The 17,856-nt window shown below is 40.1% G+C and overlaps 2 protein-coding genes across 3 annotated transcripts; both read left to right on the forward strand.

Annotated features, from left to right (window-relative positions):
- Nucleotides 1–542: 542 nt before the first annotated feature.
- snapc1a (small nuclear RNA activating complex, polypeptide 1a) lies at nucleotides 543–3,496 on the forward strand. Its single transcript, XM_081717609.1, has 9 exons — nucleotides 543–548; nucleotides 962–1,153; nucleotides 1,244–1,384; nucleotides 1,549–1,653; nucleotides 2,021–2,164; nucleotides 2,266–2,322; nucleotides 2,454–2,516; nucleotides 2,794–2,935; nucleotides 3,021–3,496. Exons 1-9 carry the CDS (start codon nucleotides 543–545, stop codon nucleotides 3,131–3,133), a joined length of 963 nt encoding a protein of 320 aa, XP_081573735.1. The 3' UTR covers nucleotides 3,134–3,496.
- A 3,116-nt stretch (nucleotides 3,497–6,612) lies between these two features.
- On the forward strand, nucleotides 6,613–15,090 carry sgpp1a (sphingosine-1-phosphate phosphatase 1a). Of its 2 annotated transcripts, XM_027003008.3 has the most exons (3): nucleotides 6,613–7,706; nucleotides 10,177–10,266; nucleotides 12,958–15,090. In XM_027003008.3, the coding sequence occupies exons 1-3, from the start codon at nucleotides 6,915–6,917 to the stop codon at nucleotides 13,507–13,509; spliced, it is 1,434 nt and encodes a 477-aa protein (XP_026858809.2). In that variant the 5' UTR covers nucleotides 6,613–6,914; the 3' UTR covers nucleotides 13,510–15,090. The 2 variants fall into 2 exon arrangements, with proteins under 2 accessions (XP_026858809.2, XP_081574373.1); XM_081718247.1 differs by lacking the exon at nucleotides 10,177–10,266.
- The last annotated feature ends 2,766 nt before the right edge of the window (nucleotides 15,091–17,856 follow it).

Raw genomic sequence — 17,856 nt, forward strand, 5'->3', positions numbered from 1 at the left:
TGAAGCGGGTAGAGTGACTCGCAAACTGCACGGCAGCAGGAGAGCTGCAAACACTAATTATACGCTTATAAAATGCACCTGTAAGGCTGGTGTACCTGATAAAGTAGTGAGTTGTAGCAAGTTGGTGTTTATAAAGAGCGTATTTAGGGGGATAGCTTGAGAATTTCATTGAAACGTTTCAGTGAAATGGTAAAAATAATTTCAACTTCAGAACAGAGCCGTATTTCTATTATTACCTTCAAAGCCAATTCAACTATTGATTTACCTACTTCTACGGCGTAATTCTCTGTTGCTTTAACGTAGAAAAAGTGAATCTTCCTAGTCTCGGGTGTTCGAGTTTGTAGCTGGCATAGATATCGTTAACTTTTGATGCAACGATGCCAATAGGTGAGTTATGGAAGGTATCTTTCGTTCTGGCACCGTCCTGTAGCCGTTGTACCGACGCTGTAAATTTCTTTCGAGTAGCTGCGAATGCGAGTGACTTCTTTTGGATTCCCTTTAAAACCGACTGTGAAGAATTGCTGGGCCGCTTCCAGCAAACGATGTCGGTACGATATGAAGAATTTGCCGCTATATGGAAAACCATGGATTTCTCCAGCGTGTTTTAGTAAGGCCTTACTTTAGCCTATACCACTGTGACCTGTTAGGATTGCCTTTTTTTGTGAGATTGAGATTATGCTTCATGATGGATGGAGACGATCACCGAGTTTAAATTCAGACCAACAGTTTCATGCGAATGTAATTTATTAGCACAGTAAAATCATCATCATCATCGTTATAATCATCAGTGTTAATTTAACACAGGTGTCAAATATCCAGTATACATTTTAGGTATTTCTTTCTAAGAGTTCTATTCTTGGAACATTGATTCACTTCTATATTCCTTCTTTAAGGTTCACTTAAAAGTAAGCCCAAGTTTACCCATGTGACATGAATTGTTTACTAATTATTGCGCGTTTTGTGCCCCCCCACATTCCTTTTCTGTCACTGTAGTGGATATACCACGCGTCATGAGAAGCGGGCCTTCAGTCGACTTGCCTTTGCCACAGTATACAATTACTTTTTGCCCCCGTACAGCTTTCAGATCAGGGTTGGAGCAATGTACATGCTCTACGGTCTCTACCACACACAACTCGTCTGGCCTAAGGAAAAGGTGCCTGAACTGACACTGCGTCTGTACTCCAAGACTCCTTTGTTTGTTTGTTTGTTTGTGTGCTTATGCCTGTTTTCATTCCGCTTGCAGGTCTGGATTGCTCTGAAGGATTGGGTGCATGTCCAGAGGTTTGTCTCAGATGCTTTTAGCTGTCAGCACCTGGATGTTGTCTACATCTATCAGAAGCTTGTTTCTGAGAGAGCCTTCTTGTACACCGCCATGCCCAAGCCGGTTCATAGTCCTTTCCTCATCTCATATGTTCACCTCTGTTTGATGTGCAAAAACTCTCCTGTTCACGTCTGCAGCATAACATGGAAGGGGGGGGACAGGACCTGGTTTGACCCATAAACTGTCAGATAACTGGCAAGACTTGATGTGTCTTCTCCAACCTCCAGCTTGCATTTGACGCAAAGCGACGTTTTTTTAACAAGAATATCAATGAGGAGTTCCAGGACCATCCATCTAGAGTGCCAAAGTTGGTCAATATAAATGTACTTGAAGTGAGTTTCTCACCTGAAATGCTTGTGATGAATTCCTTTATTCCTTTCTTTACTTATCTGTTTTTGTGGAATCCCAGCTGCAGTTTGGGGGGGGGGGGGGAAATGACCATTTATTTCATGAAATGAAAGATTGTCACCACAATCGCAACATATAAATTCAGAGCATTCCCATGAGCTATTGGATAGTCTTAAAAGGAATTTGTCTAATGCTTCTGTAATTCTGTAAAAAAAAAAAATTTATATAATCAATTGTGGGGTGGGTTTTTTGTATTTGTTTTGTGACATGAATAACCGAATTGTTTTAGTCAATGTAGTGATTTTAACATGTTCAGCTTTGTATGAAAAGGGTAAATGTTTCCTCATGCAGGAAATTGCAAATGTGCATGCCCATTATGAACGGATTAAGAAGGGTTTGTCTATGTCCTCATCCGTAAGTGTGACACTACTCAATTTGACTGGCCAACTTCAGAAGTGCGCACTTGAGTTTCAGCAATGGCAGGAAAAAAACACAGTGAGTATATCCTGGTGGAGACCAGAAGCATTTTTCTTGTGTGTCAAGCATTTGTGGTGGTGGTGACGTCTGTGACTCTTATGTAACCATATTTCACACAGAAAACGAAGAAAAAAGGCACTGATGTGCAAGCCAAGAAAAACACTGAGCAGCTTGAGGTGAGTCCAGCCACACGGGCTAGTTAAAGCCCTTTACATTTCAGAAAGGCACTTGTGTCCCAAGGAAAGGGACTACCGAAGCTGTGAAGAATTGGAGTACATCTAAATGTCTGTCTTTAAATTTCTCCCAGTCTTCCAGAAGAGCAGCCACACTTGCTTCTATAAAGTCGAAGTCATATACCCAACTGTCGAAGGTTTGTGTTCTCAGCTATGTTCTGGTTTCTTAGTTTAGTCTCTTTCTCTTAGTGGGGTAAATGGAGCTTTGTGAAGAAAAGTATGTTCAGTTAAAAGGCAGCAGTCTCCACCCTAGGACCTGCTCTTTGCTCCTGAGCAGGAAGCAACTTGGGCATTTGATGTCATTATCCAAAAGCCTGAGTAACCACTGATCTGACCTTTCTATGTAACTATTTTTAAACATTTACAATGCTCCTTTTGTTTGGTTTTTCTTCTCATCATTGGGGGAGCTCATAGGCATCAAAATCTCGACGACACAGGCAAGTAGAGATGGACACCTCGGGCTCTGGAACAGACCAACTGCAGGAACAATGGACCCCCCGTGGAAGAAGGCCACCCTCTCTCCGAGCTAGGACATGGCAAAACCTAGGCAAAAAAGGTTAAGACCCACTAAAGATAATGAGATTCTTGGTATCTTAAATCATGGCTGGTTCTCATTTTACAGATTTTGTGTGTGTGTGTAGCATCTCCGAAAGGGTCAGACGAACGAAGAAAAACCTGGCTCCTTACCGCCATGGAGGAAGACAAATCGGCATGTAAGGAAAATTGGAATAGAAGATGGCCAAAAATACAATAAATTTGCATTTCTTTCTTAAACTAATGTAGCTGTTTGACCTTATTAAATTGATTTCAGTTCACTTTTCTTTTTCTTTCAGTGGTACGCTATCAAAACAACAGGTTTAAGTGGTGAAATGGAAACACCCAAGTTTGTTTGCTGTCAGGATTTTTTTTTTTTTTTAATTTACTTTTAGATTGGATTCTGTTGGCGAGTATTGTCCAAGAAGAGCAATTGTAGATCTTGTCCTATTTTTATTTGGTTTAGGGTCATGCAGTTTGCATTCGGTGTCCTTTTTATTAAAGCAATAACTGGGCTCTTTCATTTAGTGTAACCCATTGGTATATCTGGGAAATGTATGTTAAATAAAATGTATGTAAACTCTCCATCTGCCTCATTTGACATTGTGTGTGGATATATTCTTTTTCTGTCTGAAATATTTTTCATTGTTTGTTGCATTTTTGGTTACTTGATCATCCAAACTTTGTACTTGGTTTTAAAGTAAATTTAGCTTGTAAAATACTTTTTGCAAAATATTTTCTTTTCTCTATACTTGCGCTGAACAGAAGCGTTAATATTTTGGTCTGCTGTCCTCTCCATTGTCTATGGACAGCAATAGTATGTTTTGTGCCATTATTAATAATTTTATTTTACTTTTCAATTAAACATAATTTGTTGTTCAGTAAACAGCTGTGCCATATTTACAAAATGAGACTAAAGTCACATACAACTTCTAATTGGTGTATGGTTTGGTGCCTAAATAAATTGCACTCTTTTTACTTGATGAGAACATTATCAACATAATAAATAGAACTGTATTACAATATATGGAGGGGCCACTCTTAAAGTCCAAAATGGAAATACTATACAGATAAATCAGTGCTTTTGTTGTGCATGTATAAGAGCATAATGCAATGCACTGAGGAAAATGGACTGTATCATTAACATTTTTTAGTTTATTGTATGCTAAAATTGTTCGTGGAGGTGGTTGGCTAAGGGGAAGGGTGTGAATGATGGCATGTTCCAGGGGTCAGAAGTGAAGCGTTGTGCATTCATGTGTGTATGTGAGAGAGTACCAGGGAAAGCCACAGGAAGGTGGGAGAGACTTGCTCATGCAGCAGAGTAGCCTAGAGTAATGCAGCAAGCTGTGAGTATAGGTATAAGGCGCATGAAATGCTCATTTTATCCAGGAATTATGCTGAAAACAGTCAAATGCATAGGGACATAACTTTGTGTAAGCAGTTTGTCATAAAAAAGCCTTGTAAACATATTCTGACTGTGTTTTCAATAAAAAAAGTATAGGTTTGGGTGTGAGGGGTCAATATTTTCCCTCTCTTCTTTCCTCTTGATGAGCATATGTAAGGGCAGGGAGCTGAGAGCCAATAGTCTTCTCTGCACTTCTCACTATATATTGTAGTTTATGCGGGGCAGAGTTACAGACCTAAACCAAGTTGAGATGGTTGACGTGATGTCTGTACTGCAGATGTGTAGAACAGAACCAGCAGTTTCTGCTGCTATTTAAATTTCTTCAGTTGTCACAGAATGTACAAGCGCTGAAGGCTCTGATTAATTAGTATATTTATTTATATTATCATTATAGTTATATGAATGAGTAGCATATACTAGCTAACTAATAAATGGGTTCATGCAAATTAAGTCCTACAGACAAACATATTAATTTTGTTGCTTATAATGAGGTCAGTGAATTGTCCTTATAGTCTAACTGTGCAAGGAAGATGAGTAGGAAATGCAGCTGATAGTCTGCTTCATTCCGTGCTGGTTAGGTTACACTTTTTAAATATTCGAGAATTACAATGATATTGAAAAGCAAGGTAAACTGAGCAGCTATCAAGAAAATGTTTCATAAAAGGGGCCTGCTGATAAAGTTCTTCATGAGTTTCTTTCAACATATACCGATATGAAAAGACAACTTGAGCCCATTTTAACTAACCTAAAGTGGTCAAACATTTTCCTGCATAGCCTGAAAGAATGTCTACTGTTTAACAGTTGGATATCTGAAAACCTTTTACTTTATGTGGTCAGGTGAGCAGCAACCAGGTGAGAGTACAAATTAGATCATTTGATCTGACAGGAGTTTCCCATAGACAGTGATAGACTTCAGAACATTTTGCTTATCTTATTTGGAATGAAAATCTATATTTTAGGGTACTTTTATCAAAAGCAACTTACAATTATGGCTGAGTCAGACTTGAGGGTTAAGAGCACCGTTTAGGGGCCCCAAGACTGGCAGCAGTGGGGCTTGAATCAGCAACCTTCTGATTATAAGGTAAGTACCTTAGCCACTAAGCTACCACTGCCCACCAAGCAGCAACTGCCATTTGTAGATTAGATTAAAGATCACTGCTCACCTTCTATGTATGCAACACAACATGACACATATCACGATGACACATATACTCTACACACAACACAAAAGCAATACAAGAAACCACAACACTACCACTACAGGGCCTTAATCACTGCTGTCAAATGCCCTGGGCAGTTCCTTAAAATGTTGTTATATGCTGAACTCTGCCTCAGTGTTGTCAGATGCAGAACTCATTTAGTTATTGTTACTACATGCATGAATTTCCATTTCAGCAGTCCTTTTATACCTCTACATAAATCTATTTAAAACAGTCTGCAAAACATAATCACAAAAAAATAAATAAATAAACACATGAGGCAACCCCAAACTATTAAAAGCAGAAAAGCACCACAAAGCTAAAGACTGTGTGGTTCTAACCCCAAAAGTGGACTTTTCTAAGATAGAGAAAAGGAGAAAGTATATTTGATTCTGTCCCCCCACTCACACCCAGCATCTAGTGAGTATTGGGGTATATAACCTACGTAGAGTATTAGGGTTGGAATAACTAATCCTATATAGACCTACAGTTTTTATGTACCCAGAACTTAATGAGTCTAATCAGTACCGCATAACTGACCCATTAGCTCTAGTTATCTAGTATCCACATACACACACACACACACACACACACACACACACACACACACACACACACACACACACACACACACACACAGAGAGAGAGAGAGAGAGAGAGAGAGAGAGAGAGAGAGAGAGAGAGAGAGAGAGAGAACTGGACTGGAACTATTCAACATTTAGATGCAAAATACCTTTTTAGTAGAAGATTATTACCTGTAAATAAAATAAGTTCAAAGCCATCATTTAATGTCGAGTTATTTGGTATGATGAATAGCCGTGTAATAAAGTGGGATTATATTCATCTTTCTAAGATGAAATATAAATCTGTTCACCCTATAGGTGTTTATTTAAAAATAATAATAACGGCTGTACATCCATAGATATACATTACGCATCGGGGATGTATAATAAGTCTTAGGATGTGCAAGCGCTCTGACAGAACTGTTTATTGTAACACCAAACTTCTTTATTATACGTCACCGTCTGGGACCCACTATGTCATCCCTAGTGCGCGCGCTCGTGACAGCGCGCTCTCCAGCCTTAGAGGCTCAACTCTCAAGGAGCCAGGTAGTTAGCTGCGGTAGTCGTATCTGTATTAAAATGAAACAGGTTTTTTAAGCATGCGATATTTTTTTTTACCGTCATCCTGTTGAAAATCGAAGAACACCGGTTACGTTTGAACCGTGGAATTATGGAGTGAAGAGCATAATTTTCTTTAAAAAAAAAAATTGTTAGCGTGACTGCCGGAATTCGTTAGCCTAACATGCTAGCTACTTGTCTGACCGATGCACCACCCTCGCTTGATGAGCGTACGGGACTAGGGTTCTGCTTATTAAGCACTATTTCGGTCTTATAATGGCGAGTGCTGGGATCAGACGATTCGTCTGCCTTTGTAGATATTTGCAAGACCCTTGCGTTGTCGCCAAATTTCAGCAACTTTGCGGCGTTAGAGGGACGTTTCCTCTAAAATCATCCGGGACCGAGAAGAATGAAAGGGAGTTCTCTCCTAACGCTGCATGTATGAGGCAGTATCGGAGTGACAACACTGTTGCAGAAGATGGGGAAATGAAGGGCTCTTTTCTTAGGAAAAGTGGAAGTGTAGAACAGAAAGAAAACTTGCATGGTTTGTTCAATGGGGGAGCTCCGGCATCAGGTACTGATGAATCTGAGGGAGACGATGCAGATAAAACGAAAAGCAACTTTGGACTCACTGACAGCACCCCAAAAGAGCTTACTAGTAGCCGTGATGGCGTGAAAGGAGATACAAGAGGTCGGGTAAAGCCCCTTCGTAAGAACTCATTGACTGGTGATGTTGGGCAGGAATTTATTATTGAGAACAAGTTCCTATTCTACCTCTTCACTGTTGGGACTGAACTGGGCAATGAATTGTTCTTCATTGTTTTCTTCCCATTCCTAATGTGGAACGTCGATGCCTATGTTAGTCGACAGGTTATAGTGGTGTGGGTCTGGGTGCTGTTTTTTGGACAGTCCACTAAAGACCTTGTGGGATGGACACGTCCTGCCTCACCACCTGTGGTCAAAGTGGAGGTCTTCTACAACTTTGAATACAGCATGCCATCTGTGCATGCCATGACTGGAACCTCTGTCCCTTTCTGCCTTTTTCTGCTCACTTTCAACCGTTGGGAGGTATGCTTTCATCGGGTTTGGTGTCTTTGGCCTTGGTTTACAAGGCTGTACCCCTTAATGTCATTCAAATTCTTGAACAACTTTGATTGTATCTGTCTTGTTTTATGCTGCACTTATACTGAAATATTGAGACTGCATTTTTATGCAGGAAATGTAATGTAGATAAAAATCTAGTTACCTTTAATGCCTAGCATCACAGGAACATTTGAAAACCAGTGAAATGTGCTGATTAAAATAATTCTATCTGAATCCACAGACACCAAACTAGTGTCGGTTGTTGAGTTAGCTTCAGCTGTGACTCAGGAGTGCCAGTTACCTAACCATGGTTTCTCATGCCCTCATGCATTAAAATACATTTTGCATCTTGTCCACTAAAACCACAGCTGCTTACCAGGGCTCATCAAAAGGAAACTTTTGCACATACCTTGCCCTGGATCTATGGTTGCTCACCTGCTTGACATTTCCATAGTGGCTGACCTCCTAAGTCATTACACAGTTCATTATTGATGTCATATATATTCAAAATAGCCTACATCTAGTGCTAGATTGTTCCTCATATCTAGATAGTTGTACTATTTAAACAACTCCAGCAGGAAATTCTTTATTAGACTTACACCAAAGTGCCACTGTGACATTCCAGGATGTAGATCACATCCAATAATTGTAACGTGTAACTGTACTTCTGTCTTTTCCCCAACAGCATTATATGAACAGGGGTCTTTGAAGTCTTCAGTAGTATAAGAATAACAGGAAGCCAGGTGACTTTCACCCTGTTTCTTTGTTTCCACTGCCAGCTGCATTTTTATTGCCCTTTTCTTGATGTGGTATTGTAAGAGTTTTGTGGAAGCATTACAATTTTAGTTACAGCTTACACTCTAAAGCAGTGACTCACCCTGCAGTATAACATGCTCGGTACACAGAAGATGCCAAAGCTGCGTGCCATTGTTTCAGGTGGAGCAGATAGTGATGCCGCTCAGATTCGTGCCACCCATTATCAGGTATCAGTCAATGCCTGTGTCACTCACGGGGCCCCCACACCTTAGCTCAAGACCTGCTGACTTTCAAAAATATACTAATTTGTCCTTCTCTTGGGTGCATACATGCAATGTCAGTTGCCCTTAACATTTTCTCCTAATCGATTATTACTTAACCTTTACGTGATCATCTTTCTAGGAACTTTATAGATACCACATGACATTGCTTGGTGGCCTGCAGTAGCATACAATGCAGTAGCAAAGCAATGAGTTCTTGGATAAAAGACTCAGAGGGTGATTCCAGTAGTCCTGCATACTGGACATCAGAAACATGAGCGTTAACGGTTGTGTGAGTCAAGGCAGGCTTTAATACTGTGTGTGTGTGTGTGTGTGTGTGTGTGTGTGTGTGTGTGTGTGTGTGTGTGTGTGTGTGTGTGTGTGTGTGTGTGTGTGTGTGTGTGTGTGTGTGTGTGTGTGTGGGCGGGCGGATTAATGAAAGCTTGGCCCACAAGCAAGTTTCGGCCTGCCCGGTAAGCCTCAGACTGCCACCATGGTGATGATTTTTTGCCAAACACAACTTTGTTCTGTCCTAACTGGTTGTCTCTTGGCTGTATAAACTAAGATGTTTATGAAATTAGAACAGTGAATTACTAATGCCATAGAGTGAGACATTACTACCCAGGCTAGGCCCACATTGTGTCCTTGATGTATGCAGAGGCTGAAGTGGGCATGGTGAAATGCTCAGGCTTTTGAGAGGGGTGAAATGATCAGCTCAGGCCACAGGACCTGTCCTGTGAAGCCATTAGGTAAACTATTGTCCAGCAGATCTGCAGGTGTAATGGTGAGACATCTGGGTGTGCTTTAGTGTGTCATTTTCCCAAATTTTCATTACTGAGAATTCTGCTCCCGATCTGTATTTCTGAAAGCACTAGACATCCTTTAGCTTCAGACTTATTTTCAGCTCTTCTCTTTCATACTAATCTGGGCCCTGATTCCCAAGAGCATCCTCACCATTAGAGTGTATTCTTTACCACCTTACAACAGTCTTTTGGGGAAGCAATTTGATATGTAGCCTAGTTCTGAGACGTTTCATTATATCATGATATCAGACATACACCCTTGTGAAGGTCTTTCTTGGCTTTTGATTCCTCTTAAAATGTATGACATTTACCACTGAGTTAATTTAACATCAGCAGTATGGCCTAGTCAAACAATCAGAAAACAATTTTGATGTGATTCACAGAATGCAAATTGCTTTTATCCCAAGCTGCATGTGAATGTAGACCTACATTTGAAATGTGTTTACATTGCACTCCAGCTGTGTAGTCCATTACCTGTATACAATTGTCACAGTAATGTAAACAGTGCAGAATGTTAATCCCTAAGTAAATTTAGATTATCTTGAGTGTTGGAAAAATGGTGCCATATCTTATTATATATTAATACGCAATATTTACATGAGCGTCTACCTTTTGCCCTGGGTCTCTGTCTCACAGTACTCATTCCTGTTTGGGTTGAGCATGGCCATATGTTGGAGTTTCCTGGTCTGCATAAGCAGGGTATACATGGGCATGCATTCCGTCTTGGTGAGTAAAATATTCAGCACTCTCAAGTAACAAGTGTACATAAGTGTGGCTCACATTTGAATGTTGCAGTATTTGCATACATTAAGCATGAAGGAAATTGTTTGCACACTGGTTAGGACAAGGGTATGCAAAGAAATGCGTGGCTTTCCCTATTCAAGAATGATCCCATGACCAATGTTCCATATTTTTTTTCCATATTTGTTTAGGGTGAATTTGTTCAGAGCTTAGCTTGTAAGTAGGTTATGTTGGTTGCATTAGACTACATTTGTCAGAACATGGGCTATTCCAGCAATCAGGGGCTAAATGAGTGCATGCTCGAGCTAGTTAATGCATTAGTATTTACCAAGGGAGAATGAAGAATGTCATTCATTTAGGATATCATACAAGTTAAATGCGAAGCAGCAAAAATAGAAATCCCACTGACTCATAACTGCCTTATCTTGTATCCACCTCCATGGGTCAGACCCTTCTGGGTGAATGTGGATGTGCATGTTCGTGAGCTAAAACCGTTGATGAGTGAGTCATCACAGCTGACTCACAGGCATGTGGTCTGCTTCAGTAATCACAGGATGCTAATTTTATTAGTTTATTGTGTTGGCTCTATCCTGTTGGTAGCTTGCTGTACTGTCGGGAGAATCCAGTGGTAAACGGCACCTTGACTGCCTGGTAAACTTGTGAAGTGGTCTCGGAACGCAGGCTGGCTCTTAGTCATCAGTGCCATGCTGTAACCGATGTGTAATGGCATTGACACGCTTTGTCTACTCAGTGGTTTTGTTGTTGGAGTGTCTGCATGATTTCATTTTTGTCCATTAATGCACTGACTGTACCACTGAGAAGAACCCTCATTTAGAATGTAGCCTTGGAGATAGTTGCCATCTTTTATCTAATTTAGTACCCAAGATGTCTTGTGGCTAGATTGCTGTGGTTTGAACCTGTATTATTTTAAGGTCATGTCATCCATATCTCTGACCTCACCATGGCAACGCCAGCCATGCAGGTTCTGCTGAAGTGCTGTAGGAGCTGTGTGTGAGAGAGTGAAGCATCAGCATTCAGTGCTGTCTTCCAGCTGTGCTTATTATCTGTAGCTGACATGTTCACACCCATCTTTATCTGGTTACACCTCCCTTTTTCATAATTTTCTGTATATTACATGAAACAGTCCATGTGTTCCTGGGCTCACTGTTTCTGCTCATGCATGTAGTCGAAGCAGAGTTCACACCTAGTCAGCAGATTCTTGTTGATTACCCTTTTGTCTTGCACTTTTAACCCCCTTCCCCAACCTTCTATATATTGCTTGCTTGAACATAGTGGGCCACTTTGTTGGGTGTTGAAAGTCATTCTATAATCTCCCACCAACCTTGAACACATATCACGCCAGATCAGACAGAACAGAAGATCAGGTGGGGTGCACACAGCTCAGAGGAGCAGTGCTAAACATGTTGAATCTCTCAGCTTTATTTGAAGTCATTGGGAAAAAAGAGGATAGCGATGATGGATAATAGTTTAAAAAAATACAGGCAACAAAAACAACAAAACAATGATACAGGAAAGGGAGAGATGTAGCTCACATAAAGAGGAAGACCAGATTGCCTTGAGAAAGCCAAAAACAGGAAGCTATTATAAAGGCAGATAATTACCTCTCAGGAACTGCTAGGAGCAATGTTTATGTTTCACATTTGTTCCCAGCTCAGAGCAGGGAGCCATAGGCTCATAAAAGAACTGTTATTCACATTAACTGGTATGGCACTACAATCTTAGTAACTGCCTGAGAGAAAACTGTACTTTGTAATAGATCTCGCTGTCTGGTTTCTTAAGGTTTAGCCTATGGAGTTTGCAGTGGTACAATACCAGCTGCTCACAGTAGTTGTTCAGTTGACATCTCCAGGGTGGAGTAAGCAATTAAATGACTTTTAAGTAGATCTAATTTAGTGAGAACACTTGCGCATCACACAGTGCTTTCACAGGTTTTTGGCTCTGACTTATTGTTTTGTCAGAAAGATGGGAATAATGAGAATGAAAAGAAGAAAGAAATCAAAGAGAAGAAAGGAATGTGAGTAAAATGTGGCTTCTCTGGCATTTGTAGAATGTCTCTTACACATACAAACGGTGTACGTGAAGCCAAATCCCTCAGACTTTGCCCAGATGTCTTTGGCGTGTGATTGGTGGTCTGTTTTTAGGTTGGAGCATGATTGCGTGACAACCCTTTACTGTTGTCATAGCTACAGCAGCCTCAGACTATGGGGCTTCCAACAGCCAGGCCTAATGTGAATGTCATTCCCCTGCTGTCTGACACCTTTTGCCTCACAGGTCTATTTTCCTGTAAATAGTGAATAGTTAATAGTGGGAACACTATAACATCTATTCAATCAGCCCACTGGCCAAGCGAGTTCAATTAAGTGGAGACAGCTGTAGTAGTCAGCATGGTTGTAGCAGTCTGAATTTGTGTGTCATCACATTAATGCATTAATGCCATGGTAAGGATAGTGTTACAGTCCTTAATAGAGTCAGTGTACTCCTGCATTGATCTTGTTTGTCCTTGTTTCAGCTGATAAAAATCTTCAAAAGCTTCAACAACTTATGTGTCTCATGTATTTTAATAATGGTGCTAGTCTTCCCACATTTTCCTATGGGTGTGAGTGCATGCATGTGAACGTATTTCTACACTTCTTTTCTGACTCTTGTACTTTTCAGGAGGTGATCACAGGATTCCTCTACAGTTTGTTGATCCTGGCCGCCTTCTACCCTGTACTGGAAGACATTGACACCTTCTACCTATCTGGTAGCTTCGCACCTCTCATCATCCTCCTGCTACACATTGGCTTAGCCCTCATTGCCTTCTCTCTGGACTCCTGGAGTACATCGCGTGGGGACACGGCTCAGGCGCTGGCCACCGGTGCCGGGGGTGCGCTGGCTGGCCGTCTCAACCACTGGCTGGGGCTGCAGCCAGACCTGCCTGTGTCGTCCCTGCCGCTGAAGCCTCCGCCCCTCAGCGGAGCCCTGCTGGGACGCTCGGTCCTGCGCCTCCTGGTGGGCGTGGCCGTGCTGCTGGCCGTGCGGGCAGTCATGAAGGCATTAGCAATCCCATTGGCATGCCGCTTGTTCAGTGTACCTGCTGACGATGTGCGTAAAGCTCGACAGAACGCTTGTGTTGAGCTCACCTACCGTTTCCTCGTCTATGGAATGGTGGCTTTCTGCTGTGTCTTCCTTGTGCCCCTCCTGTTCAATTTTCTGGACCTGTCCTGAAGAGACTGATCAGCTTCTGGATTAGCCAGTAAAAACGCTGTCAGTTTTTTTTGTTTCTCGCTGCCAATGCTCTCTACACCCAAATATGGACTGTACTTTTCCAGTTTGATTAAAAATATTTTTGGAAAAATCTAATTGCCAATATAGTATCAGACGTATAAGAGACCACTAAAGCATTTCAATTATGTTAATGTATTTATATAAATTATTAGCACTCTAGTATTCTATTTTACATTACATTTTTCTTGGTTGTTTGTTTTTAGTAATTGATTTATTCTCAAAATTACCAAATTTTGAGAGTTGGTTTTACCAAAAACATGACATTAGTATTAGGCCAGGCATCTGTTTTGCACTACTCTAAAACAAGACTGATGGGCTTTCATCAGCATAAGATGGCACGGTCACTCCATATCTTTCAAAGGCGTCCTGACTTTCAAATGAGGTGTGTACAAATCCATTAGTTGACCTATAAGGCAATCTATGTCCCGGATATGAACTGTGAAAGGACAAAACTGAATGCCATAATGTTTTTGAACATTGCAGACCTGCTCTGTTCTCAGCATTCAGCTTGTACAGATCCTGCCGTGTGGGGATCCTGTTTGCTTGATCTCCACCCCTTCTTCTCAATGGCCATACCTACACCCATCCTGCACCATTGTGTTCTTTCTCTCTTTTACACATTGGCCCCTTTCCCATTATATCCAGCATAAGCACATTGCTGGCTCTGTCTTCCCATGGTGAGCTCAAGTGTACAAATCCAGTGTTTATGGTTTTCCCTCCAGGCCCTACTCACATAATCTCCTAATCTTTCCTGATCTTTGTTTTCCTCTCAGAGCAGTGGAGGTGATGATTTAGTATTCCAGACTACCTGTGTGGCTATATACTGGTTGGTTCTTCAAAAAGAGTTGGTGCAGTGCTTCCTCGACTGCAGTGTTATTGCCATCCAGTAGTTTGCATGGCGTGCTATAGGAACGTGGGGAGGAGGTCCTTCTGTTGGACTGAGTGCCGCATACATGACTTCGTATGGACTGCCACCCATTTTGCCAGGGCAGATATAGAATCATATGTTGCTCCAAAGATACAACAATGAACACTATACTTGATTATGTATTGTTTTTTAATACAGGCTAAAGCAGTCAGTGTCAACAGAGAGCTTTTTATGTTGTGAATTATACATTGCTTTCATAAGTAGACCAGGAGGGCATTTAAAGATTTTTGGTTCAATGAAATAAACCTATTTATAAACCTATTTGCACTGAGGAAAGGAATCTGGACTTGGTCGAGGAAGATATATGTTCAGGCACTTAGACCAGTGCCATTGTTTGTGCTGAAGTATTAATGTGTTAGAGTAAAATACTTTTAAGATGTGGAAGACACCTTGCATACTCAGTCTATGTGTACGTATGTGTTTGAAATCTTTATGGACTATGAATAGCTTGTTAAATGTTTTTCTATGTTATCACGGTCAGTACAGGTCTCAGTAAGTCTCCATTTAGATCACTGACTTTCTGGACTTGAGATTTTTTTTTTTTTTTTTTTTTTTTTTTTTTTTTAATTTTAATAATCATCATTATACTTTATGCCACTTCTATATAACTTTACTCATTCCTCTCTGTAGGTTCAGTTCTTTTGGATGGATTGCATCAGTATAAGCTTTTTCTACAACTAAGCCATACCTGATCTTTGGTGGTTAAGAGACATGCTGCTTTTAATTTGCACTGCTGTTAAGGATGGAAATTCTCTCTCTCTCTCTCTCTCTCTCTCTCTCTCTCTCTCTCTCTCTCTCTCTCTCTCTCTCTCTCTCTCTCTCTCTCTCTCTCTCTCTCTATATATATATATATATATATATATATATATATATATATATATATATATATATATATATATATATATCTCAATCTCAATCTATCTATCTCAATCTCAATCTCAACAACAAAAAAAGACCCCCAGGTTGATCCAACACAATTGGCTGTTACACATGCTCTATGCAGCATACAGAGCTAAGTAATAGATTAAAGTAACAGATTAAATCTTAACCTTCTTATATGAATCTACAGGCGCAGTGTACACTGAATACATTAACGACTATGTAAACAGGGCCAAAATAAAGCTTGTATTTGTGTGTGTGACCTGTGTACTCCTGGGTGCGGTCTCATTAGTAATTGTACAACTGTCTGTAGTGGCTGGCTAGCCATTTAACAGCTGAGTTCTAAGTACTGACCAGTCATGTGAGGCAAAGAAGCTAACCTTTTTCCCCTATGGTCAATTGTGTATCTATGTCTGAAAACCAGTGCCATGACTAGGTTCTTTAACTCTGTCATGAGTGAAAGCTATTTCATAAATAAAATAAATTCATGAAATTGACACAATGTAAATGTAAAATTATAAGTATTATAAATGATAAGTATTTGAATGTACAATTAATTTGTTTATTTTTGATTTGGTTCTTTTATATATTAAGAACATTATAGATAAAATGTAGGTTTGATGTGTATATTTTATTGCACTGTAGTATCTTCATGTGACACACTGACTAAATTTAAATCATTTACTGCTTGGATAAAGTATTTGCACGAATAGCTGTCCTCTAAATGGTTAAATATGCACCAGCTCTCTTTAATGGTTTTAAAGTGGTCTCCCACGCCCCATACTGTATCTGACTCTTGTCGCCATTTAATTTTCTTCCTGTCCATAGTTTTAATTTGGTTACTGGATATCATAAGCCAGTCCAACACACACACACACACACAAATGTTAGATTCCATCTGTGTGTTATCTGCTTTTTCATTCACAACTCACCTCAGGCGAGTATCTGGGGGCTCTGATTGAACTTGTTTCTGTGTCTTGGCTTGACTGATCAGGGCTGGGTTTTCCAAAAGCATAACAAAACAAAGATCATATTTAAATTGTAGATCACATATTACACTGAACACTCCCAATCTCATGATCCCAACACTGCAATGATTTTGGGAAACAGGACTCAGATATGGACAAGGAGTGGACCAGTACATCGGAAAAACATCCTTGCACCAAGTGGGTGCAAGATTAAGGTCTTAACCAGTTCCTAAGTCATATATTTCTCTTATCATTTTGTCATGTAACACATAAGTGTATACATTAGTCTGGATATAGTACACCCACCTTATAAATGTGTTGTGCAGAACCTCGCACAGTGCAGTGTCAAGGCAGTGTCAAACAAGAATATGTTGTCTCCCCCATATGTGCAGAATGTGGTGGGTGAGAAAAACGAATCCATTTTGAATTAGAAGTATCATTCTGTTTTTGTGAATTGATCTCTGATTCTATTCATTCAGCTTGTGGTGTTTATGAAGCAATGCTAATTAAAAACCTCACTTTACTTTGCTTGTGTTTGTGCTCTTTATAGTAAATCTACTATTTAGAATATGACAATAAAACAGCAGTCAGAAAAGGCTTCCATTACCAAACGTTTTTTTTTTTCTTTTTTTGTATTTAGAATTTTTTGTCTTTAGCAAAGGAGGTACTCGAATCATGCTCTTTTGTAGATAAAATTAGAGCGTTATTCAATGATCAATTTACTGCAGTTTATGTAAGGAATAATCTCATGACTATTCAGCGCTATATGTGTAAATTGTATTTATCTTGTCTCCACGTCCTGTTTCCTACATGATTTTTCACTGGGTTTGATTCTTTTTACGTGATTAATTTTGTTCCTTCTACATATTAAACAGGCTTGGAAAAATGTATTACCAAACAATAGCAGGTTTTCGCTTACACTGAGATCCGGAATAAAATTTGGTGACATGCATTCTTTACATTAGAATTTGGATACAGATTGCCGATTCCAGAACAAAGTAAACAAAATGACTGTAGCCTTGTGATCGGCCTGCAAACAAATGTAACATTAATCGTTCCGGAAATATCGTATTTAAGAGATGAGCGCGCATGAACGACACACGTCGTATTTACTAGTGAGAAACTCAGATTGGACATGGAGGCGTTTCTGTAACAGAACGTCATGGCGCCTGCCGTATACTGTAAAAGTTTTAAGCTCATTAGCAGTAGTTTTGCATGTTATCCGTGCAGTTCAAGCTGGTATACATTTTGTGCACAGAAATAATATATTTTTAAAAATGAGTTTTCTCATGGCGTCCATTTTCCCCCGACCAAAAGCACTTGAACGCATACCATGTCGTAATTACGACCTCCAAACCAGTAAGTAGAAATTTCTGAGGAGGACCTGAAGGAACCATTAAAATAAATAAATTTAATATCTCAGAGAGTGCAGTGATAAACACTAGTGCCATCTAGTGGTGGTGCGTATAAAGGCATTTATTGATCCAACCCTTTATTGTTTCTTCCTGTAGT

This window comes from Electrophorus electricus, chromosome 7 (genome assembly GCF_041902795.1).
Source record: "Electrophorus electricus isolate QZ-2024a chromosome 7, ASM4190279v1, whole genome shotgun sequence".
Taxonomy (NCBI): Eukaryota; Metazoa; Chordata; class Actinopteri; order Gymnotiformes; family Gymnotidae; genus Electrophorus; species Electrophorus electricus.